General features: G+C 29.6%; 2 protein-coding genes across 3 annotated transcripts; one reads left to right on the forward strand and one right to left on the reverse strand.

Annotated features, from left to right (window-relative positions):
- Positions 1-303: 303 nt before the first annotated feature.
- LOC105258395 (transmembrane protein 43 homolog) lies at positions 304-6130 on the reverse strand. Of its 2 annotated transcripts, none has more exons than XM_025406168.1 (7): positions 5934-6130; positions 5308-5578; positions 5024-5209; positions 4726-4958; positions 3381-3681; positions 1783-1988; positions 304-728 (listed from the first exon to the last, which is right to left on the reverse strand). In XM_025406168.1, the coding sequence occupies exons 2-7, from the start codon at positions 5320-5322 to the stop codon at positions 446-448; spliced, it is 1224 nt and encodes a 407-aa protein (XP_025261953.1). In that variant the 5' UTR covers positions 5323-5578; positions 5934-6130; the 3' UTR covers positions 304-445. The 2 variants fall into 2 exon arrangements, with proteins under 2 accessions (XP_025261953.1, XP_025261954.1); XM_025406169.1 differs by lacking the exon at positions 5934-6130 and adding an exon at positions 5657-5678.
- A 15845-nt stretch (positions 6131-21975) lies between these two features.
- Positions 21976-23239, forward strand: LOC105255280 (39S ribosomal protein L23, mitochondrial). The gene is made up of 3 exons (XM_025406144.1): positions 21976-22164; positions 22678-22957; positions 23030-23239. The coding sequence occupies exons 1-3, from the start codon at positions 22151-22153 to the stop codon at positions 23180-23182; spliced, it is 447 nt and encodes a 148-aa protein (XP_025261929.1). The 5' UTR covers positions 21976-22150; the 3' UTR covers positions 23183-23239.
- The last annotated feature ends 2025 nt before the right edge of the window (positions 23240-25264 follow it).

Below are 25264 nucleotides of genomic sequence, written 5' to 3' on the forward strand. Positions count from 1 at the left end.
TCTCCTTCATTATATTGCTTAAAAATAATAGTTGAAATATTTATTCTAAATGATTAAAAATCTAGAGACTAGAGAGGTTCAAATAAATTAGCAAACATCCATGAAAAATATCGTAAAACTAACTTTGTATTGATAATTAAATGTAAAATCAGTTAATATCTACAAATAAAACGAATATACTATCTGGTCACACATCTTGTTATTTTGTTTTAGGATTTTTGTGTGCAATAATTCATTCTAAAAAATTATTATTTGTTATATGTTGTAATGAAAAAATATATTATTAGAAAATTATATATATAAATTAATTAGAATATGCTTTCTTGGAAGACATGTTATAAAACAGCATCAGAAAATGATTAATTAGGAAAAGCATTCAAAAGATTACAACATACAATACTTTGGTGCTATAAAATATAAAAGATACAGAAAGAAGAAGTATGATTTACAGCCTTCTATAATTATCACGCTGTTGAGATGAAGATCCTGATGTCATTGTCGAGTAAATAAATGGCAGAACAGACGTTAATGCTAAACAGAGACCGATTACCGGTCGATACCATACCCAAGCGAAGCCGATCACCAGCAAACTGATGGACATGGAAACTGATATAGTCAAAGATTCGACTGCTATTATTCCGCAAAGGAAAGTCGAATTTAATATAATGGTTTTTAGTATATTTGCTAAACATGTTGCTGCCACAAACAAGACCAACCAACCAAGTCCTCTATAACAAGAACAATCATTAATGTTTTATAATATATGTATAGTACAACGGAAAATACTTTATACAATAATTATATATTTTTTAATTATATAATTTAATTTAAAGCATGATGTTATATATATATATATATATATATATATATATATATATAACATCATATATATATATATATATATATATATATATACGTATATATATATATATATATACCATGTGTATATATATATATATATATATATATATATATACACATGGTGTATCAGAAAGATGGGTATCTCAGATTAACTTGAAGGGATGCCATTTTTGGAAAAAGATATTAAATACAAAAGTTTTAGGATTTGAAAATGGGCATCTGATGGTGACTTTCAACTTGGGTCATATTTAGAGATCAAATCAAGGTTAACTTGATTTTTTTAATGAACATCCTCATTTTCTATTATATATTTTTGTAATTTATCTTCAAATCTTTTCAAAATATTATAATAAAATATCTTTTCATTAAGTATTTTCCGATTTATAAAGCTTAAAATAATTTCGTAATTTTATATAAAATATCTTATAAAATATCTTATAAAATATTGACGTAAGATCATCGAAAAATGAATATTTTACGACATATTTTATAGTTTATGTAAAATTAAAAAACTATCTCAAGCTTCATAATTCGAAAAGTATTTAATGAAAAGATATTTTATTATAATAATGTTTTGAAAAGATCTGGAGATAAATTACAAGAATATGCAATAGAAAATGGGAGTTTCCATTCAAAAAAATTAAATTCAACTTGATTTGACTTCTAAAATTTGACTCCTAGTTTAAATTCACTACCAGATTTCCAAATACTAAAATATATATGTGTGTGTGTGTGTGTGTGTATAATATATATATATATATATATATATATGTATATATATGTATAATGCCTTAATATAACTGAATCACATACATATAAAGAAAAGTTGTATTGTTAATTAGAATTAATTTAATTATAATTTAAAATGATGTTACAAAAGAATTAATTCTGATATTTTTACTTATTTTTATCAAACATTACCTAATGGTCCAAGTACGCCAGTAATTGTTTACATGCTCTAAATGAAACATTTGATCCACTGATATTTTATGTTTTCGTTGAAGTAAGATCTCTTCACCATGGGATGTGTAATATGGCTTGATAGTATCTTTCTCTAGCAAGCCAACCACCGAGTAAATGTCACCACTTTTTCCTGCATAGGAGAATTGTATTCTGATATCACCCACCTACAAACAATGAAGTTTAAAATGTATATAATAATTTAACAACAAAAAAAAGGTAACCAATGTAAATGTTTTTTAAGAAAAAATACGAATTGATATGTAGATATTTCAGTATGGAAAAAAAATTATATGAACTAAAAATTGAGAAAAAAAAAAAGAAAAAAAAAAAAAAATATATATATATATATATATATACATATATATATATATACGAGGTGTGTTCAAAAAAAAAAAGGTGATTTTTTATTTTTCTCGAAAAATATTTATTTATTCATCAATATCTATTTTGTCCCCTTCAAAGTAATCCCCCTCAGATATTATACACTTGTGCCAGCGCTTTTTCCAATCCTCGAAGCACTCCAATCCACAAACACATAATTGTTCCGAAGAAAAAATATGTAATTTACAATTAACAATTACATATTTTTTCTTAAAAACAACTGTGTGTTTTCTTTACACCAATTGATTCCTCTCATTATTTTGTACATAAAAATATTAAGGTAAGATAATAAAAAAGTGAATATTTTACTAGATATTTTATGGTTTATGTAAAATTGAAAAATTATTTCAAGCCTCATAACTCGAAAAATACTCAATGAAAAAATACATTATTATACTTTATTATAGTGTTTTGGAAAGCTCTCGACATAAGCTATAAGAATATGCAATAAAAAATAGGTGGTTCCATTTAAGAAATTAAAGGTGTCCTTGACCTGACCTTAACGATACCATCCAAGGTCAAACCAATGACACCATCTTATGTTCCCCTCAAAACTATACAATTTTTGTCGAAAACGTTTTTCTCTAAAAAGCTTAGTTTTTGAAAGAAAAGGGGTGTACGGATGGTCTAGAGCACCCTGTATATACAGGATGGTCCCGAACGTTCCAGTCAGACTTTGAGATCTTATAGGAAATTTAAATCTGAACAAGGTAATAAATTTCTTGAAAAAAACGATAAAAATAAAAAATAAAAATCTTTTTCCTTTATAAAAATAATTTTTTTTTTTACTAATATTTTAGTAATAGCACGTAATAGTAGAAAATGAATACGTTTTAGATAATGAAGACGTTTTTCAAGAAATTTATTTAGTTTCATTTTTTTTTTGTTTCATTTTCTTTTCACCTTTTGCTCTTCCTTCATCAGAGGTTTTTGAGCGATAACTTCTTAAGGAAGCATTTTTCGGTCCATGTTTATAGGAAATTTTTTGTTCAGAATTAAATTTCCTATAAGATCTCAAAGTCTGGCTGGAATGTTCGGAGCCACCCTGTATATATATATTTTTTTTTAGAAAAAATTTCCAGTTTTTCTTTAAAATCTTCACTATTGATTATTAATCATATGTATCTTCATTTTGTTTTCTTTTATAATTAAAAAAAACTTTTTAAATAACATACTTGTGGATTCCATAAATCTGCGCTATGATAATATAATCCAGAATGCATCTTAATGTCCTTTCGCTCTGGTCTCTCGTCACTGGTAATCTCTACAAAGTCACTAAATTTCTTCTTCAATTCCATGCTGAGAACAAACGCGCCAATCCTCACTTCGTCCGCGATCTGTATTTGGCTCTTGATTGGTATTTCCTTTGGATTATGATGACCAGTACGAATATAGAAATGATCCGAATCTATAAGTTTATCCTTCCATTCTGTCGTGTAATAATAATGCTTTTCATCTTCTGCTATTCCACCAAAACTAAAAGTTGAAAGATTCAACTTTTAACATATTTTAATAAACAACGTTAATATTTATGTTAAGTAATGTTAATGTTTATTTCATATACAGGGTGTCCCAAAAGTTCCGGACCGGATATTTCATAAACTATGCACTTTAGAAAGAAATGTTTCAGACAAAAGTTGTATGGCTTGAAGGGAGCCATCAGATAGTGGCAATGATTTGACTTTGGAGAGTCATTTGAAGGTAACGTAAAGGTCACCTTCAATGTCTTAAATGGAACTCCCTACTTTTTATTACATATTCGTGCAGCTTATCTCGAGAGCTTTCCAAAACACTATAATAAAGTATTTCTTCATTGAGTACTTTTCGAGTTATGAGACTTGAAATCATTTCTTAATTTTGCATAAACCATAAAATATCTAGTAAAATATTCATTTTTCGATTATCTTACCTTAATACTTTTATGTACAAAATAATAAGGGGAATCAATTGGTGTAAAGAAAACACAGTTGTTTTAAAAAGAAATATGTAATTGTTAATTGCAAATTATATATTTTTTTCTTAAAAACAACTATGTTTTTTCTTTACACCAAGTGATTCCTCTCTTATTTTGTACATAAAAGTATTAAGGTAAGATAATCGAAAAATGAATATTGTACAAGATATTTTACGGTTTATGTAAAATTAAGAAATGATTTCAAGCCTCATAATTCGGAAAGTACTTAATGAAAACTAATTTAATTATAGTATATTTTGGAAAGCTCTCGACATAAGCTCCTAGAATATTTAATAAAAAATATGGAGTTTCATTTAAGAAATTGACGGTGATCTTCACGTGACTTTCAAATGACTCTCCCATGTTAAATCATTGCCATTATCTGATGGTCCCCTTCAAGCCATACATATTCAACATTTCAACTTTTGTTTGAAACATTTCTTTCTAAAGTGCATAGTTTATGAAATATTCGGCCGGTCCGGCTTTTGGGACACCCTGTATGCAATCCATTGACAAAATTTTTATTTTCAACCACGCTAATTATTATCCTATATTATTTATGTTACCTTTGCTCTTCCTCAATTTCAACCCACTGATACATCTGAACTCTTCTTTTTAATTTCACGCTGGACATAACAACTCCGTAATCTGGCTCAATTAATGGTTCAAAAACCATCAAAGGCCCCGACAGATGTATCAAGCGTCCTTCATATTCAGGTGACAGTACCATTGAATTAGGAAGCACAATTACATTGCGTAAAGCCTCATCTAAAGAATGTGCCACTTTCACTGCCCTTCCCTAAAAGAAAAGAAAGAATAAAAAATCAAGTTTTTGAATGTTATAGAAGTATGTTATTTGCAAACCTCATTCCAAAATAGAAGACACAATCCAGTGGCAAACATAATGGAGCCAATTATAGCTGTGAGCCATGATTGTCTAAACTGCTCTGAGATTGTCATTTGACTTGTAGAGCTAATCTGCCTTCCTTGACTGTGACAATTCTGACAAAGTCTGTCTGTAACGTCTCCTCTCTGCGGCTGACCATTTTGCTACAAAGCATATGTTTCACAAATCTATCATATTCTACTAATCTCAGTATTCAATGTAAAATGTTAATAATGTTCTTCATGAAGAAAATTGTACTTACATTTGCGCGATACATCTTAATACCAGTTATAAACTTATAGCAAAGGCAAAAGATCTTGAAATATTCGTGTCATAAATATTTTACTAGACTTTTTCTCTCTTCTATGAATTTAAATGACACTTGCTGACCAGGGAAGAGATCTCATCGATCTGGTCGATAAGATAATAAGTGACTAGTGAAATCTTTTGTAGTACTGTCAACTAAATTAACTTAATCTTGATTTTCTTTTAAAGAGATCTCCTTATATCCTTTTTTCTCATCTCCTGGATTACTAAAAAGAAAATAAATATAAAATTATATTTTTATTTATCGACCTCTTAAATCAATATAATTATCAAATCCCTCCAACCCAACAACCAAAGGGCGGCAGTTATCGTTGATTGATTGTCGATTAAATACACAATTTAACAAACATATTTATTAATTATAAACAATTTAAAGAGAAACTACAAAACTTTTTAGCTTTACTACAAAACTCTACAAAAACAAAATACGATTGATTAAAAAAAGAAAAAAATTATTTATTATTAATTACTAAATCATTAATTAAAAATTAATTATAAAGTAACAAACAAAAATGATCGCACTACAATAAATCTATAAATGAAATACAATCGATTTCATACCTACAATATAGGTCCATGGCTGAAATTTGAGAATGGAAATGAGATTTAGGACAGAGAGAAGACTGAGAGATGTCATGGCCTGCTTTTAGATGATCTCTGAAAGCGATACTTCCTCTATGGATATTGAAAACGTGAACATGAACTACAAAGCCAAAGTCCATAAATGTTCTCATAGGGTAATATATAATGTGCACAATTTCTGGTTTTGTTCCGTGCTATGTGCATGAAATGTCAGTAGCATCGGTGCTGTATAAGTGTATAACAAGATATTTTTATGTATGTAATAGTAAATAAATGATTCAATCGCGAAAGATAGTGTAATATTCAAAGATGAAATAAATATTTTTCTATATTAATTGTCATATTTATATCTTTTTATTTACAAAACACAAAATACCTGCTGTGAGATAAAAACATATTTAACCGTATTTCTATAAATCTTCTTAATTAGCAGTAAACTGATCTTTGATATCTATCAATCATTTTTTTAATTATTTAAAAATTTAATTATAAATACATGTATAGAATTTGTCAAATTAATCACTGATTCTTCCGAAGTTTTTAATTAAGACTAGAAAAATATAGATGTTTGCAAAATATTTTAAGTCTCTTCCTTTATATAAAATATAAAGAATTTGTGTGTTCCATTTTAATATCACTAACATTATTTTTATATATTTTTATTATAATTTTCATACCAACATAATATTTTTATGCATAATATTTTTATGCTAAATACATATTACAAAATATATGACAAAATATAATACAAATTTAATATAAAATATAATTTGAAATTTAATACAAAATAATTTATTACATGGAATAATTTATTACACAAAAATATCCAAAATATACATATAATATAAAATTTACTAAAAATTTTTACATAGTCCAGACGAGACTGATCAGCGAAGATTAATTATGTATTTATTATTAAAAATAGATATGCAATAATAGAATTTAATAAGTTTTATATAACGTAAATAATCATGATCAAAAGAGTCATTAATAAAATTATTGATCGTTTCTTTGAGTAAAAGAAAGTATTTACTGACGCATTTTGTATAGATTATCAAGGAAATATTCAAATATTCAAATATTATATAGATTATCAAGGAAATATTCAAAATCAAAAGATAGAATAAACTTCAAAATCAACAATTAAATTACTAAATAAATCGCGATTTAAAATTCACGAGAAAACGCGACAAATAAATAAATCGACAATAATCGGAATATTCAATTAGGAAACATAATGTTTATAATATGATTATCGAAACTATCAATAGACACGGGTTGCGATATAATTAGTATCACACAAATGATGACAGACGAAGATATTTTAGCAAACATTTGTGATCCGTATTGTTTATGAACATAAAATACACTGTCCGATTTATGTGCGATTAATACGCGACTTTATACGAATTTCATTGATTGAGAATAAAATACATATCCTATTTCGCGCATGATTAGCTGAATAAGATGAAATGAGCTCTATAAGCTTTAAAATATAATTAAAAATCGCGTAGTGGCCACGTTTAATAGAATAACGGAACGAATGATTTTCAAAGTCTCTCTAATAATCGATGTAATTGTAGAGTTTAATAAGATTTAAATAATGTAAAGAATCACGTTTAAAACAATCATTAATAAAGTTATCGATTGTCTTTTAAATTATAGAAAAAAATATTTGTACTACCAGCATTTTGCACGAACTATTAAAAACAATATTCAAAGACGTGAAAAGATAAACAAAGCTTCAATGTATAAGTCAACAATTAAATTATAAGATAAATCGCGATTTAAAATTCCCGAGAAAACGCGATGAATAAATAAATCGATAATATTCGGAATATCCGATTGTGATATGTATACCTTTTTTATAATTATAATTACAATTATAACTATTTATAATTTACAATTTACAGTTTATAAATTTATGATGCTATCAATGTCAAATAATAATATTCCATTTATTCGAATATTTAATCGATATAATAATTTGATATTAATAGCATTAACATTTGGATTTAATATTATATTTGATTTAATACACATATATGTTTAAGTTTTAAAATAAAATATAACATGGTAAGATTTCCTGAACATTAATAATTATACAATTTCTTTAATATTTCTGAAGATAATTTTGATAATTTAAATTTCACTTTTAAAACATGTTATATTTATTTTTAGATTGTTTTTAAAAATAAATTCAACTTATGAATAAATTCAACTAATGAAAATCATTTTAATTTACCACTAGGATTATTGAAATATTAAAAGAAAGAATGAATCTTAATTAATAGCCCTAACAACTCTACTATTAAAGGATTCTAATAATTTTAATAGCCCTAACAACCCTAATATTAATAAAAAAATTCTAATAATTTTACTTAATAGCCTTAACAACCCTACTTCCTGATTAACTAAAATTATTCGAGATTGGAGGAACCTATCTCTAATCATCGCCTCACCTAATCATGTATATATTTTAGTCACGTGCCCTAATCGCGTATCCTAATCGCATGCCCTAACCGTATTCTTCAGGCCAGTTGAATCTACCTTTCGTTAATTCTGGCCACTTTCTTTCTCGATCTCTAATCAGAGATCGAAGAAGGAGATAATTACTCCTTCTTTTGCCGGATAATTACCAGCAAAAGAGCGTGAAATATTTACTCTCATTTAGCGATCATTTATCGATCGTTCGTTAAATATTGAATATAACTTTATTTTAACTGAAATAAAACCAAATTACTACAAATTTCTACAAATTTCTATAAATTATATTTTATAATAAAATATAAAATTAATGTGTGTATTTATCATATTATAAATTATTTAATTAATTAATCATTTGGTTTTATATTAAGTTAAAGTAAAATTTAAAAACAGTAGCTACAAACAAATTCTACGATGGATGAGCTATCAGCAATTAGAAAATAAGTGTGTATTATAAAAATAAATTAACATTAAAAATTGATAAAATTAATAATTGTTAATGGGTGTCCTTTATTTAATAAATTAGACAAAATTTTTACAAAATATCTTTTCTTGATCTCTTCTTTTTTTAATTAATATTTCAATATATTATTGCAATACATGTAAAGCATAAGTTCGAAAGAACTTATTAAAATTATTTAATTTAATTAATTCAATTTAAATATTTAATTTAATTTATTTAATTTAATTCATCCTAGCTCATCCATTTTAAGGCAACGGATTTATCTACAATCTACAATTTACATCTACATCTACATCTGCAATCTCTACGAATCCGTTATCTTAAAATTAAATAAAAGTTGTTTTCACTCACCAGCACTGATGCGCAACAGAGCAATTATTGTTATCGAAGCTAGTTGTCTGTAACATACAAATATAAAATTCATTTATAATAATACTCACAAAATGCAATTAATGTTTAAAAAATTTATATCGCGCTGAATTTTATATCTGATGTGTAAAATAATAAGCAGAAAAACGCGTATGAAAAAATTTTATAAATTTTTGAAATTGTATCTTAAATAGAAAATTTCATATGACTTTTATAAAAATCTTTCTCTTTAAGTAATAAGATCGAATTATTATTCGTTTATAACAAGTTAACGATTTAATATATAAAATTATAAAATATAAAATACAATTAATATATAAATAATAAATATTCACCATCAGGTTGCTTCGCCGATGTAAAATGCCTCTCCCAGGCCTCCTTCTCTTCTCATGTTGTTGGCGCGCGATACTTTTAACGACACTCCTGCACTCGCGAGCGATATTTTTATATCGCTATTTTCGTTATTTTACGCGCAATACTGAACGGCACTCCCGCACTATTGCGATTAAAAATTTTATATTTGATCGCGCGACGTATATACTTAATATATATATACTTTTAACGGCACTCCCGGTTTCGTTACGAGCGAAAATCACATTTTACTTACAAAAATCCACAAGAGTCAGTAGGTTGGAAATGCAACGATACAACGAGCAAAAATTAAGCCCAAACCGGAAAGAAGACGAAACGATTGATGGAAATAGAGGAAAATGAAGTTCACCAACTCCTTTTCGCTCATAATTATCCTATCTCGTATCGAACATGGACCCGCTAAGCACGATTTCAGGTGCTCCGCCCGGATATATTATGCAAACCCGCGGTTGCTATATCCTACACCAGGCTGGTGGACGGCAAAAGAAGAGGATACCCACATTTTTTAAATGCTTAATATTTTGCAATTTAGAAAATGGGGAGGCAACCTCTTTTACCGAGCAAAAATTGTGCCTAGGGGAATCCACTCGACTCCTCGACAGGGTTAACACACGCAGTGCGTGTGGCTGTAGACGAGCAAAGAGAAAGGACCCATTGACGACCATTCCGAGCAATTGATCAAGTTCTAACTAATTCGAGCCGAATCACTTGACGAAACACGAAGCAAAAGTGTACGTTGCATACCAACGTGTGCAAACTCGAACATCCCAGTTAACTGGCATCGGAAGTAGAGACTCGTGACAATAAATGAAATTATGGGGATTTTATATGAAAAAGTCCAAAAGTTCCGCGAAAACGCGACGACGCGAGAATATTACAACGCGAAAACCCGACGCGTTGACGAAGCGCTTGCCGTCCGCGGCACATCTTCGTTGACAGCACCGACGACGCGAAAGGGTACTTAGCTTCCTATTCAGGTACCTTAAGATTTATCATAAATTGAAAAATTTAAGATAAACCTCAAGGCACCGTCCAAGTACTAAGCCCTCCCACCACGACAAGGTGTACCCCATGGGAGAGTTATATTATATTATATATAATTTTATATATAATAATATATAATTATATATAATTAAATAATATATAATTAATTTTGTAATATACTAACAAATTATACTAATAAATGTTAATTCGCAAATATAAACGATAAATAAAAATATAAAAGATAAGAGAAAATCTATTATATGAAGTAACGTTCAAAATAATTGTTAGAGAAAGAATTTGATAATATATGGAACGTCTCACATCATTATCTCATTGCTCGAAGGCCACTGAGGGAATGATCGTAGGTCAGAAACATTACCGCGGTATTGTTTATATCGCCAAGATTAAGTATGTAGAGAGAGAATTTGATAATATATGAAACGTCACTACTTTATTGTTCAAGGTTACTGTGCGAATGATCACAAGTAATAAAACGTCGTTGAAATATTCTATGAGTGATTGCCGATTAAGAAAATTTAAAGCATTGGTCGAAATTTATTTAACTTTAATAAGTATCGTTAGAGAAATTATTATAATAAATATCAATAATCGAAAGATCATAATAAAATTGATTTCTTTATCCCCTTTTATGTTCCCTTTTTCAATTTTTATTCACAGTAATTAATGATTGCGATTCGATAAAGATTTATCGAATTGCAATCATTAATTATATCATTGCGATACATTTTCATGTCGTTTATCATAAATTAATTATTAATTATTAATAATTATATCAAATCAATACTAATCGTTTCGATATTAATCGTAATCGTGTTTAGAAAAATATTCGACAATAAAAATATGCGAAGCAAAATATGTATTATAATATAATTTATAAATTGATGATGCTATCAACATCAAATAAATATACAGGGTGGGCCATTTTAAGTGATCCACTCAAATATTTCGGAAAATAATAAAAAATCAAAAAAATGTTTCAGATAAAAGTTGTATGGCTTGAAGGGGGCCATCAGATAGTGGCAATGATTTGACCTTGGAGAGTCATTTGAAGATGACGTAAAGGTAACCTTCAATTTCTTAAATGGAACTCCCTATTTTTTATTACATATTCGTGTAGCTTATCTCGAGAGCTTTCCAAAACACTATAATAAAGTATTTCTTCATTTAGTACTTTTCGAGTTATGAGGCTTGAAATCATTTTTTAATTTTGTATAAACCGTAAAATATCTAGTAAAATATTCATTTTTCGATTATCTTGCTTTAATACTTTTATGTACAAAATAATGAGAGGAATCAATTGGTGTAAAGAAAACAAATAGTTATTTTTAAGAAAAAATATGTAATTTGCAATTAACAATTACATATTTTTTCTTTGAAACAACTATGTGTTTTTTTTACACCAATTGATTTCTCTCATTATTTTGTACATAAAAGTATTAAAGCAAGATAATCGAAAAATGAATATTTTACGGTTTATACAAAATTAAGAAATGATTTCAAGCCTCATAACTCGAAAAGTACTCAATGAAGAAATACTTTATTATAGTGTTTTGGAAAGCTCTCGAGATAAGCTACACGAATATGTAATAAAAAATAGGGAGTTCCATTTAAGAAATTGAAGGTTACCGTCATCTTCAAATGACTCTCCAAGGTCAAATCATTGCCACTATCTGATGGCTCCCTTCAAGCCATACAACTTTTATCTGAAACATTTTTTTGATTTTTCATTATTTTCCGAAATATTTGAGTGGATCACTTAAAATGGCCCACCCTGTATATTTGAATGTATTCAAATATTTTAAATAATACGGATAATTTAATGTTGCATGAGAGCATTATAAGACACATGCTTGGACTTACAATAATATTATATATATTGAAAGAAAGAGAATGGAAAGTTCGGATAGTAAAAAATTTTTTTGAAAAATGAAGATATTGCGAGATATATTTTCCATTTTTTGAGACTCTTATTCAAGATTTATTTTCTATTGTGAGTGTTATAAATAACTTTTACACATATAGTTTTAAACAACACGACAAGAAAACTAGCGATTAAGAGCCACAGCGGATGGTAATGCCTAAAAATTCTTTAATTGTACGCAAAAATTTAAAAGAGAACGAGGCATATGCATATATATTTATTTGGTGCATTTACCAAGCTATAGATTCTCATTTTTGAGAATTCTATAAACCCTCTTTACTCGCCTGAAGAGATGTAGACGAGCAAAATATCGGGGCGAAGTCGCTGAATCGAGAAACGAAAAGGAGTTGATGAACTTCATTTTCCTCTATTTCCATCAATCGTTTCGTCTTCTTTCCGATTTGGGCTTAATTTTTGCTCGTTGTATCGTTGCATTTCCAACCTATTGACTCGAAGTGGATTCTTGTAAGTGAAATGGGAATTTCGCTCGTACCGAAACCGGGAGTGCCGTTAAAAGTACATATTAAGTATATACGTCGCGCGATCAAATATAAAATTTTTAATCGCATCGAAATAGTGCGGGAGTGCCGTTCAGTATCGCGCGTAAAATAACGAAAATAGCGATATAAAAATATCGCTCGCGAGTGCGGGAGTGTCGTTAAAAGTATCGCGCGCCAACAACATGAGAGGAGAAGGAGGTCTGGGAGAGGCATCCTGCACCAGCGGAACAACCTGATGGTAAATATTATTGTAGGAAAAGAATTTTTATAATTAATGGAGATAATTCCGGAAGAACTTAGGAAAGCAGGCTCAGGAGCCAGAAACGATCAGAGATACGTCAAATTATAATAGAAAAGCAAATTTATTATATTCTATATCTGCGAACTGTATTCCGTCTACTCTCTGATTCGGATTCTGATTCTGATTCTGGTCCTTCTCGAGGTGTCATATATATACCGCAATTTTGCCGAGTCATGAAGACATCTGGAAGCTTCGATCGCTGGTAAATGTCCTTGTATCAAGCTGCTATCAAAATAAGCTCTTGTTACACGTCAAGCTAACTAGGTCTTATTAAATAAATACTGATCGTCGACACAACTTTCACCGATTCCACACTCGGCCGTCTTGAATAAAACAATTTGTCCTCAGATTTCGTTCTCGCTGTCAGAATCTTCAAATGAATCGGCTGTTTCCAGCCAAGGTTTGATATAATCGGCAGATGTCGAGGTTTCGATTGGTCCTTCGTGATCACCTACTCTTCTAACTACATATCTATCATTACGTAATGCTTTAATTATTTGGTACGGTTCTAAGAATTAAGCGGCACACTTCAAGCTTGCACCCAATTGCGTTCTTTTAATAGCTACCAAATCATCCTCACAATACTGTTTCGCTTTCTTCCGATGTTTATTATAACTACGTTTATTTTCTTCTTGAGTACGCATTATTTCCGCGCTTGTTCTCTCAGTTCATTTCGATCCTCATGGAATGCCACTTCCCATTCGCTTTCGATTATTTTTCTAATTTCGGGATTTTCTTTCAATCTTATGTGCGTTCCGAAACATTAATTCAAATGGAGTTTTACCGGTACTGCGACTTGGTACTGCATTTAAATATTGCTGTGTTCGATTTAAATACTTATGCCATTCCTCTCGTTTTGGAGCCGCTAACTTAGTTATAATCGGTATCAATGTTCGGTTTATTCTTTCTACCTGACCGTTTGCTCGCGGAACACCTGTAGTAACAAGTACATGTTGAATATTCTCGCTTTGACAATACTCACGAAACTCATTCGATGTAAAAGCGGTTCCCCTATCCGAGATAATTCTTTTCGGATTAAATATAAAAATATTAGCTAATTTACCAAAAATATTAGCTAATTTACTTAATTTATCCAAAACTTCCGATGAGAACCGGTTGATCGCGTTCCTAACAACCATACGAATTTAGACAACGCGTCGACAATTACAAAAATATAATGGTATCTTTTTTTAGTCGACGATAGTGGTCCAAGATGATCGACATGATAAGTTTCGAGAGAGGTACATTGCCCTTGGGTATAGGATTCAAGTAGCCATCTAATTTGCCTGTCTTTCTATTCGACAAAATACAATTTATGCAGTTTCGAATGATTTTTTTCAATCGTATTTCGCATATTTGGAAACCAATAATTTCGCTTTATTAACGCTTCCGTCTTTTCGACCGCTCCGTTTTTTCGATAGCTTCCGTCTTTTCGATAGCTCGGCAGGTTCACGAAAACGGTCACTTTTCGCAAAGTGACCGTTTTCGTGAACCTGCCGAGCTATCTGAGATTGTAAACACTTTGGTACTACTAGCTGTAAATCGCTATTGTTCTCCTTAAATAATAAGCCGTTTTCTCGCAATATAACCATCACGTTCTCCTTTGTCCGCTTGTAAATAAATACTTCTTATGTTCGCATCCATTTGTTGAGCTTTTCGAATTCTCATGATAATACTGTCCTCTGATTCATCTATCAATAAATTACTTGGTAACGGATATCGGCTCAGTGTATCCACATGTATCATGTTTTTGCCTGGCCGATGTACAATAATATAGTCAAACTCCTCGAGTAATAAAGCCCATCTAGCAACGCGAACACATAAATCTTTTTTATTCATTGTTAACGAGAACGCTTGACAATCAGTTACAATTTTAAAAGTGTTTCCTAATAAAAATTCTAAATTTTCGTAGTGCTTTAATTATAAGCTAAAGTTTCTAGCTCATAACTCGTGTATTTCATCTCAGCCTCGGTCGTCTTACTACTCGCGTAATATATCGGATGTAACGCATTATCCTCGTCGCATTTCTGAAATAATATAGCGCCGTAACCGTACATAGAGGCATCTGTGTGCAATTCCGTTTCTGCTTTTTGTTTATACAATTTCAATACCGGCTTAGTGCTTAATATAAGTTTTAATCGATTAAAGGCTTCCCTTTCTTTTCTGCCGAACTCAAATTTCACATTCGTTTTCAACAAATCACTCAACGGTCTAGCTATTACGGCATAATTTCTGATAAAGAGTGAAAAAGTGACAAAAAGACCTGTTTTTTAGCCCATTTTTTGGACTTCGAATTTCAAACTTTTTTTTATGTATTATGTATGCAAATAGTACTGTATGATGGAACATTAATCCCAGAGAAATTTTAAGATGAGCATAAGCGCGGTTCCGGAGATATAAAGGGTTGAAAGTGATGATTTCTCCATAATCCATGAAAGTACACGAAACTCTTGAAGTATCCATACCAAGGAATAAAATATATATAACGAAGTGAAACATACCATTTCTTATGGATTTTTATGCCGGATTGAAATATGACCTTAGTTTTCTGGGATCTTAAGATGATTTTTGACTGATTACTTTCGTAACAGTTTTTACATATTTTGCTCTGTAATGGAATGGGATTCAATTCTTCTAATTTCCGTTTCTTTGGATTATTTTTCCGCAAATTTTTAACCATCATCAACGAATTTGATGTGTCTTTGATAGGAAAAAACTTATCATTTTTCGATCTTTTTTGGTCATTACAGCCTAAACATTTAGTGAAAGGCATTGTCTTATTGAAGAAACGATCGTCAAGATATGAAAAAATATACCTGAAGAGACAAGAGAATGTAGAAAAAATTAAGATGAAACAAGAGAAAAGTAGCGAGAAACCATAGATATATATAAAAATAGACCGAGCGCTTATATGACACAAGTTAAAGTATCGTAAAACAAAGTATCGGCAAACAAAAAAATGGAAAACAAACAAGCAAGAATAGAATAGAATACATTAGAATAGTATGTAGATAGATTCTTGGAATATACTTCATGTGATAGTACAGTATTTCAACTACGAGAGAACTTGTCAATGCGTCATGTAGCGAGACTCTATCTTTCAGGGTGCTTTATAAAGCACGCCTCCCCTCATAACGGTGAATAGTAGATCGTTCATTCTCTAAACAATGAATCCATTCGATAGAATATATCCTCAATATTACATGAACTTCAGCCACGTATTTTTCCTTATGCGATATACCCTGACTGGAAATCATCACTTTTACCCCCTTGTATCTCCGGAATCGTGCCTATGCTCATCTTGAAATTTTACTGAGATTAATGTTTCATCTAATAGTATTATTTGGCATGAAAAAAAGTTCGAAATTTGAGGTCCAAAAAATGGGCTAAATTTGCCATCACTCTTTGCGAAAATATCCGGCTAACCCCAAAAAACTCTGTACTTGCTTTACGTTTTCGGGCTGCGCAAATTTCATTACAGCTTCAGTTTTAGTTTCGATTGGACGTATCGTGCTGTTTTCAATAATATGGCCTAAAAATTGGATTTTAGTCTGTAAAAATTTACACTTTTTCCAATTTATATTCAACCCGTAACTCTCGGCAACACACAGAGTCTCTCTAAGATTTATTAATGCCTTCTCAAAATTTAAAGACGGGATGATTACATCGTCCACGTATGTGAGAACTAAACCGTTTCTAATTAGATCTTTAAATATCTGATTTATGAATTTTTGAAACACTGCGGGTGAATTACACAAACCGAAAGGAGCATAAAGAAATTCATATTGTCCATCCGGCACTACAAACGAGGTGTACTTTCTACTATCTTTCTCTATAAGTACGTGGAAAAATCCGTTTTTTAAATCGATAGTGCTAAATATTGTAGCTCCCTGTAGTGCGTCCAACTGATCATCGATTAACGGTAAAGGAAATCGATCTTTTATTACCTTCTTATTAAGCTGTCTATCGATACATAGTTTCGTTTCACCCGTTTTCTTTTTAACTAACACTACCGAACTCGCATATTCCGAAAGCGACGGCTGAATAATACCCTCAGCCAACCATTCGTTCACATGTGAATTTACCTTTTCTTTCGCCGCAGGTGACAATCGTCTAGGTCTCTGATATACCGGTTCGTTGTCTCTAAGAACTATAGTCATCTCAAACTTTACTTCGCGCTTTTTGTTCGGATTATAATTACCCATACAGCACAAAAAGGCCAAAAGACGTCTTAAAGACGTCTAAAGGACTTTAAGACGTCTTTAAGTAGTCTTTTAGATATCTTTTGGACATGTGTGCTGTCTGGGTACTAATTAAATCTGCTATAATGCCTCCATGTTCGGTGGGTACGCACGTCAAATCAATATCGCTATTATCGCTAACACAATCGATTTCGAATATTTCAAGAAGATCGTTCGAAATCTGAGTCTCCGAACGTGGTTTTCGAATCGTACTTTTTCCTTCTTCAACGTATAAATTTACTCTATCGAGAAAATCAGTTCCAAGAAGCAAATCATAACGCATTAAGTTATTCGGCACAACTGACAGACTTATTGAAACATTCACCATCAATTTCAATTTCTATATTGAATTAACCGATAGTCTTATAATTTTCCGCGCCTATTCCGCGAAACATAATTTCTCGACGCGTTAAATTCGGAGATCCCAATTTCACGTACTGCTCTTCACGTATCAATGACAAATCACTACCAGTATCTATTATAGCCATCAAATTTATATTGTTAATCTTTACATTCTTAAAACGTTTGCGATTCGGTCTAGAAATATCAATCATATTTTTTATTTCGCTAATATTTTTCTTTCGGCAGTTTGCTGCGATATGACCGAATTCTTTACAATTAAAACATCTCATACTAGGGATGGGCGATGTACGAAAAAAAAATCGATGCTAAATTAATCGATTTTTGAATATATTGATGTTGATTAATCGATTATTAACAAAAAGAATCGATGAATCAACTATTTTTCAAAAAGAGTGTTTTTTAAGGAGGAATTACATGAATCATCCATATCAAAAGTTAATACATCTAATACACTTTAATTCATAAATCTGACATTGCGCAAAGTACTTTTAGCTTTCTTAAATATAAAATTACTATTTAATTTGTAAATGGAAGCAAATATTTGGTTTGTAAAATTACAATTTGCATTTTTATGAATTTCTTTGTACAATCACTATAAAAAAGTTTGGTAAGTTTAATATAAGATGATATTAACAATTTTGAGATTATATTCTATAGATTAAATCTTTACCTTTAAAAATCTCATTGTAGACGACGCTTTATTACAATGAGATGTTTTGATAAGAAAAAAAATAAAACTTCGATGTCTGACATAAAGAATCGAACATCGATACATCGGATAAGGAAAATATCGAACCGATTAATCGATTATTAGAAAAAAAACTATCGACCATTGCGATTAATCGGTAAACATCGCCCATCCCTATCTCATATCTTTCGCTTTAGACGGACAATCTATCGCATAATGTCCTTGCGCTCCGCAGTTATGACACCGCTTCACAGTTCTCACATCCTGATTCTCTCCTACAACGCCTCCCTGTGCTCGACGATCCTTCACATTCCACGGGGCACCTCCCTTCCACGCAGTGACACTCTCTCGAACGCCTCCAACAGCATCTCCCTCGTTCTAAGTCGTTGAACTCTCGCCTGGTCTCGCAGAATTGGATCGGGAATCCCTTCAATTACATACTCAATCATTTCATCTTCGTCGATCCCAATCCGATTGCCCATTATAATTTTCTGATGTAAATACTCGTTGAAGGTTTCGTCCTTACGCCACACGCGCTGTTCAAACTGCTTTCTCACACAAATTCTACTTGGCTTAAAGAAAAACATGTTTCTTATCTCCTTCAAAAGCTCATCGACAGTTATTTCGGTATAATTCGGATTTGAGTGGAACCACTCTTGTGCTTTACCCTTCAGACGCGATCCAATCATAATTCTCGCCAAATCATTCGACAATCCGTAAGCATCCCGAAGTGATCTAACGCGCTTCTCCCATGCCTCGAACATCTCGCTATCGCCCTCGAAATATCCCAAAAGGCTTGTAATTGCGCTTATATTTATCGCCATTGGTTCATGGGACTCCTCATTCCTGCATCGCTCGTCGACTCATGCCGCTCGCCATCCGCATTTCCCATACGTCTCAACAACTCCATTTCTAGCCAACACCAGCTCTCGCTCTACCTGCTCCTTTTCTCGCCGACAAAGTTCCATCTCTCGCCGAAGATGCTCCGAATCATCGCCGCCCACACTCGCCACGCTCGCTCTCTCCCGATCCTCCACTCGCTGACTCTCCCTGTCTCCTGTCCTCCGCAACGTCCACCTGCCCGCAGAATCTTTTTCCAATATTCTAGCCACTAGTTCCGTCTTTACGCCCACCGTGGACAGACTCATCTCTCGCAAGATCTCCTTCAATTCATTAACCGTAAGGTCGTTCAGGTTTTTCTCCATGTTTTCTGTTTTACTTGGATAATTACTTCCTATTTGATCGTCGTAGCTTTCGTCACCGTTGACAAGATTCGTAGTCGGTGTTCTCGTTATGAATCAGTCTTCCGCCACGCACTCACAAAAATTCCTCCCACTGCTCTTGCTCGCTGTCCCTCAACTCGCGACTATCCCGGCTGATTAATTCATGCGTTCAATTTTTTGTAACCGTTATTAGGTCCTCATGACCTCCTTTATCTTAATTTTAGAGTTTATATCTTTATTATTTGTATGATATTGATAAGGATCTGTAGAAGATCGAAACGTGCGTCTGTCTTTAAATTGTATTTTGATAGACTTTTGTGTCGACAGAGTTTGGCTTATTAAATCATTTTTTAATTTAGTAGCTCTGTTTCGCGTTTCAATTGTTAATTATTTTTTCGTACGAACATCCTACGTCACAGTCCGAAAGCCTTTCTTTTCTAATTCGAATAATTTTAGTTAATCAGGAAGTAAGGTTGTTAAGGCTATTAAGTAAAATCATTAGAATTCTTCTATTAATATTAGGGTTGTTAGGGCTATTAAAATTATTAGAATCCTTTAACAGTAGGGTTGTTAGGGCTATTAAGCAAGATTCATTCTTTCTTTTAATATTCCAATAATCCTAGTGGTAAATTAAAATGATTTAAGTTGACAAAATAAATTAAAATATTGATAGGCCATAAGGAGCCAAACGCGGATGTAAGGCGTGTTCTTTTTAAATAATTATCCAAGAGAACGATCAAATTAGACGGTCATCTTTAATACCAAACGTTTCGGACTCAATTCGAGCCTTCTTCAGTGATTGTGCATGATCGTTGAGAGAAACGATCATGCACAATCACTGAAGAAGGCTCGAATTGAGTCCGAAACGTTTGGTATTAAAGATGACCGTCTAATTTGATCGTTCTCTTGGATAATTATTTAAAAAGAACACGCCTTACATCCGCGTTTGACTCCTTATGGCCTATCAATATTTTAATTTATTTTGTTAATTTCGAGAGCCTTTAATTTTGTTTATATTTTTTATTTTGATTTAAGTTGAATTTTTTTTTAAATATTTCCTTTGATAATCTATACAAAATGCGTCAGTAATGTAAATATAAAAATATAAAAAATTTCTTTTACTCAAAGAAACGATCAATAATTTTATTAATGACTCTTTTGATCACGATTATTTACGTTATATAAAACTTATTAAATTCTATTATTGTATATCTATTATTAATAATAAATATCACATAATTAATCTTCACTGATCAGTCTCGTCTGGACTATGTAAAAATTTTTAGTTAATTTTATATTATATGTATATTTTGGATATTTTTGTGTAATAAATTATTCCATGTAATAAATTATTTTGTATTAAATTTCAAATTATATTTTATATAAAATTTGTATTATATTTTGTCATATATTTTGTAATATGTATTTAGCATAAAAATATTATGCATAAAAATATTATGTTGGTATGAAAATTATAATAAAAATATATAAAAATAATGTTAGTGATATTAAAATGGAACACATAAATTCTTTATATTTTATATAAAGGAAGAGATTTAAAATATTTTGCAAACATCTATATTTTTCGAGTCTTAATTATAAAAACTTCGGAAGAATCAGTGATTAATTTGACAAATTCTATACATGTATTTATAATTAAATTTTTAAATAATTAAAAAAATGATTGATAGATATCTAAGATCAGTTTACTGCTAATTAAGAAGATTTATAGAAATACGGTTAAATATGTTTATCCCACAGCAAGTATTTTGTGTTTTGTAAATAAAAAGATATAAATATAACAATGAATATAGAAAAATATTTATTTGATTTTTGAATATTACACTATCTTTCGCGATTGAATAATTTATTTACTATCAATTTACATACATAAAAATATCTTGTTATACAGTACTGATGCTACCGACATTTCATGCACATAGCACGGAACAAAACCAGAAATTGTGCACATTATATATTATCCTCTGAGAACATTTATGGACTTTGGCTTTGTAGTTCATGTCCACGTTTTCAATGTCCATGGAGGGAGTATCGCTTTCAGAGATCACCTAGAAGCAGGCCATGACATTTCTCAGTTTTCTCTCTTGAGTAAGCAATGGCAGTAAGTACGCTCGAATGCCAAAAGATAGCAGCATCAATGAGACAAGATGGCCGTAAGTTAAGGTTGGAAGTATCGAAGCTTATCTGAGTTTTGTTGTCATTCTGTGTATATTTTATATATTATTGTACAATAGAAAAGAAAATGTCAACGCGATGGTAAGTTTGAGTAATATTTAACACGATAATTAAGTGATACTATAATTCTTAATGAGTCATTTTTAAAGTGAAAAAGTTTATTTCATGAATAACCTAACTTAATCTAATTTTCTATAATTTACAATATGTTTTTATGTTATAAATCTGTCAATATTATATTTGTAAAAATTGTATAAATAAGGATTATTTATAAAATATATATAATTATTATATAAATTATAATATAAATAGGAATTATTTATAAAATATAAAATTGTTTGTAATATTTTTTATTATTTTTATTTTTTATTTATTTTTTATTATTTTATTATTATTTTATTATTATTTTATATTATATATGTAATATAAATACTTATATATACTTTATATTATAATATATTATATTATATATACTTTATATTATATTATAAATAATTACTATATATATATGTATGATTTCACATAAAATTTTACTGTTTTTTTTTTTTAAGGCAACTAATTATGATATTTTAAAATTGTCGCAAATCAATTTAGGTATCCACTATATCAAAAAGGCAATCCGCAATTAAGAATATTTTTACCAAACTTCTGGATGAAACTGTTGAAGCCTAAAAACAAGCAGCTTGCGAATGTGGTACAATTCCATTGCTCAATGGAAATGACTAAATTTGACATAAAGAATTACATGGAAAAAATTTACAATATCGATATTATTGAAGTGAGAACAAGAATAGCAATGGGGAGGACAAAGAAGGATCAGCTGCAAGGCTCCATTATTAAAGAAGATGATAGAAAAATAGCCTATGTTGTATTGGTTAGTTTGCAATTATCTCTTTGAGTTCGCAAAGAAAAATTTTAATTGCAAACAAAATTTCGTTTTTTCCAGCCAAAAGACCAATCCTTTGTGTTTCCCGATCTATTTAAAGATGCAAAAGGTGAATTCGATGAAGAAATTATGAACGAATCTAAATCTAAGGACTTGCAAGAATATGTGAAAGAAAATAAAGCACCTGGATTGCCTGGTTGGTTTAGAATTTAATGTACATGTGTATATAAAGTATAATATTTAAAAATATATAACTAATAAAGCATCTAATATTCCTGGTTCTTTTAATTATTAAAATCTTTAAATTAATGAACAACATAGTTTTTATATTATTTTTTGCTCATATACTCTTATAGATGTTAATAATTATACAGAGTGTACCTAAATTCGCGATGAATATTTTAATGATAAATTCTTTGTAAAATTTTAATAATGAAAATGTTGAGTTTTTAAATGGGAGAAATTTAAAGATCACGAATGACTATGATTCTGGTATTCCAACTTATCTGGAAAAAAAATATTCTTTATTCAAGTTCTGTTATTGTTCGAATCAGTTGGGAAAAAATTAACAAAATAACGGCGTTTTTAAAATTAACTCGATTTATCGATTTATCTCTTTTTTTTTTGCGGTTAGAAAATAAAAAAATTAATGAATTTTTGAAACAATAACGATATACATATATGTGTTGAAGATGAATACATAAATTGAACTCAATCGAATCAATAGATTTTCAAATTGTGATCACCGTTTTAAGATACGATACAGGGTGTCCAAAAGTCCCGGACTGGTCGAATATTTTATAAACTATGCACTTTAGAAAGAAATGTTTCAGACAAAAGTTGTATGGCTTGAAGGCGTATGGCCATCAGATAGTGGCAATGAGACAAAAAAATATATTTTTTATGTGAATATAATTTACCTAAAGAAACCTTATAAAAGTAAAAAAAATATGCCAAGTACATAAAAAAGTCAAAAAATCTAAAAGAGTGATAAAAATAAAATATATAAGATATGAGATCAATACTATGAGCCACAATAAATTATGTGATATTAATTCGTAATCGATATTAAATGAGTTAAAATTACTTTAATTCCTAAAACATTTTTTATATGATGTATATAATTTAAAAAAGCATTAATAAATTATACATTTAAAAAATTGTATCATATTAACATAATTCATACATTTTATGTAGTTATGGATAATTTGTACAAAAAACATATATGTATATATACATATATATATATATATATATATATATATATATATATTTAAAAATATATTTAAAAGCTTTATATATAAAATATGTATATGTAAAAAAATACATATTATATATACTCACGTATAAAACTGTTTATTGTATAATTTTAGACATTCTATAATTAAAGGACTAAATTTATAATTAGTTATTATTAAGTAATTGCTGTAATATTATTTATAAAATTATATATAACACTATCATTTAAATATTAAATAATTAATAGATCTGTAACTTATTTAAAAATTGATTTCGATTGTGATTGATCCTTTACATGGAAATGTTTACTTTTATTTAAGTATTAATAATAAATATATAAATATTGTATGTTTTTATATCAGCCAATATACTTACAATTAGCAATATAGATAATATTTAAAAATATGCGTAAATGTTACCTACCTTGTATTAACTAATATACTTTATAAATATATTAATTTGTATGTACATATCTCAATTGCAAGACTTTTCCATATTTAATAAACATAATCTTCTTTTACGTAATTTGTGTTGTAAAATTGACATTTATTTACATATATTTATATCATTACTCTTATCTTTATCGATGTTTCTTACATAATAAATTGTACGATTTTATTTAAAGATACATAAAGTTAGAATTCTGACAAATTATTAACATATGTTTCCCAAATAAAAATGCCTATCGTCAAAATTAATATTGCAGAATTAATTATCGATTAAGCGTAAAGGGTAATTTGTACAAATTAATTATAAAAATATCGGCCTTTATTCTGTTGCTTAAAAATTATGCAACATGAAAAAATATTTTTAATCTGTACATTCAATGACATATTTTTTCATAAATTGCGTTAAAGGTTAATATTAAGAAAAAAGAAGAGTGTTTGTTATCCATCGCCACAATTAATTGACAGAAAAGAACTATTTCTTTTGACTTTATACATTAAAAAAATATAATTTATAGACCATATTACAAATATAGAATTTTATATCAGAATATAAGATAATCATTTACATTTAATTGATACATTTATTATCTTCTTGTTAATAGATGTA

This window comes from Camponotus floridanus, unplaced genomic scaffold, assembly GCF_003227725.1.
Source record: "Camponotus floridanus strain SB8 unplaced genomic scaffold, Cflo_v7.5 scaffold134, whole genome shotgun sequence".
In the NCBI taxonomy this organism is placed as follows: domain Eukaryota; kingdom Metazoa; phylum Arthropoda; class Insecta; order Hymenoptera; family Formicidae; genus Camponotus; species Camponotus floridanus.

Bases quoted from the DNA above. Each gene is read 5' to 3' on its own strand.
- LOC105258395 (XM_025406168.1), bottom strand. The intron at 1,989-3,380 runs GTATGTTATTTA...CATTGTTTGTAG, and splicing joins CAGATTTATGGAATCCACAA to GTGGGTGATATCAGAATACA. The intron at 729-1,782 runs GTAATGTTTGAT...TTCTTGTTATAG, and splicing joins TGGCGTACTTGGACCATTAG to AGGACTTGGTTGGTTGGTCT.
- LOC105255280 (XM_025406144.1), top strand. The intron at 22,958-23,029 runs GTTAGTTTGCAA...CGTTTTTTCCAG, and splicing joins AAATAGCCTATGTTGTATTG to CCAAAAGACCAATCCTTTGT.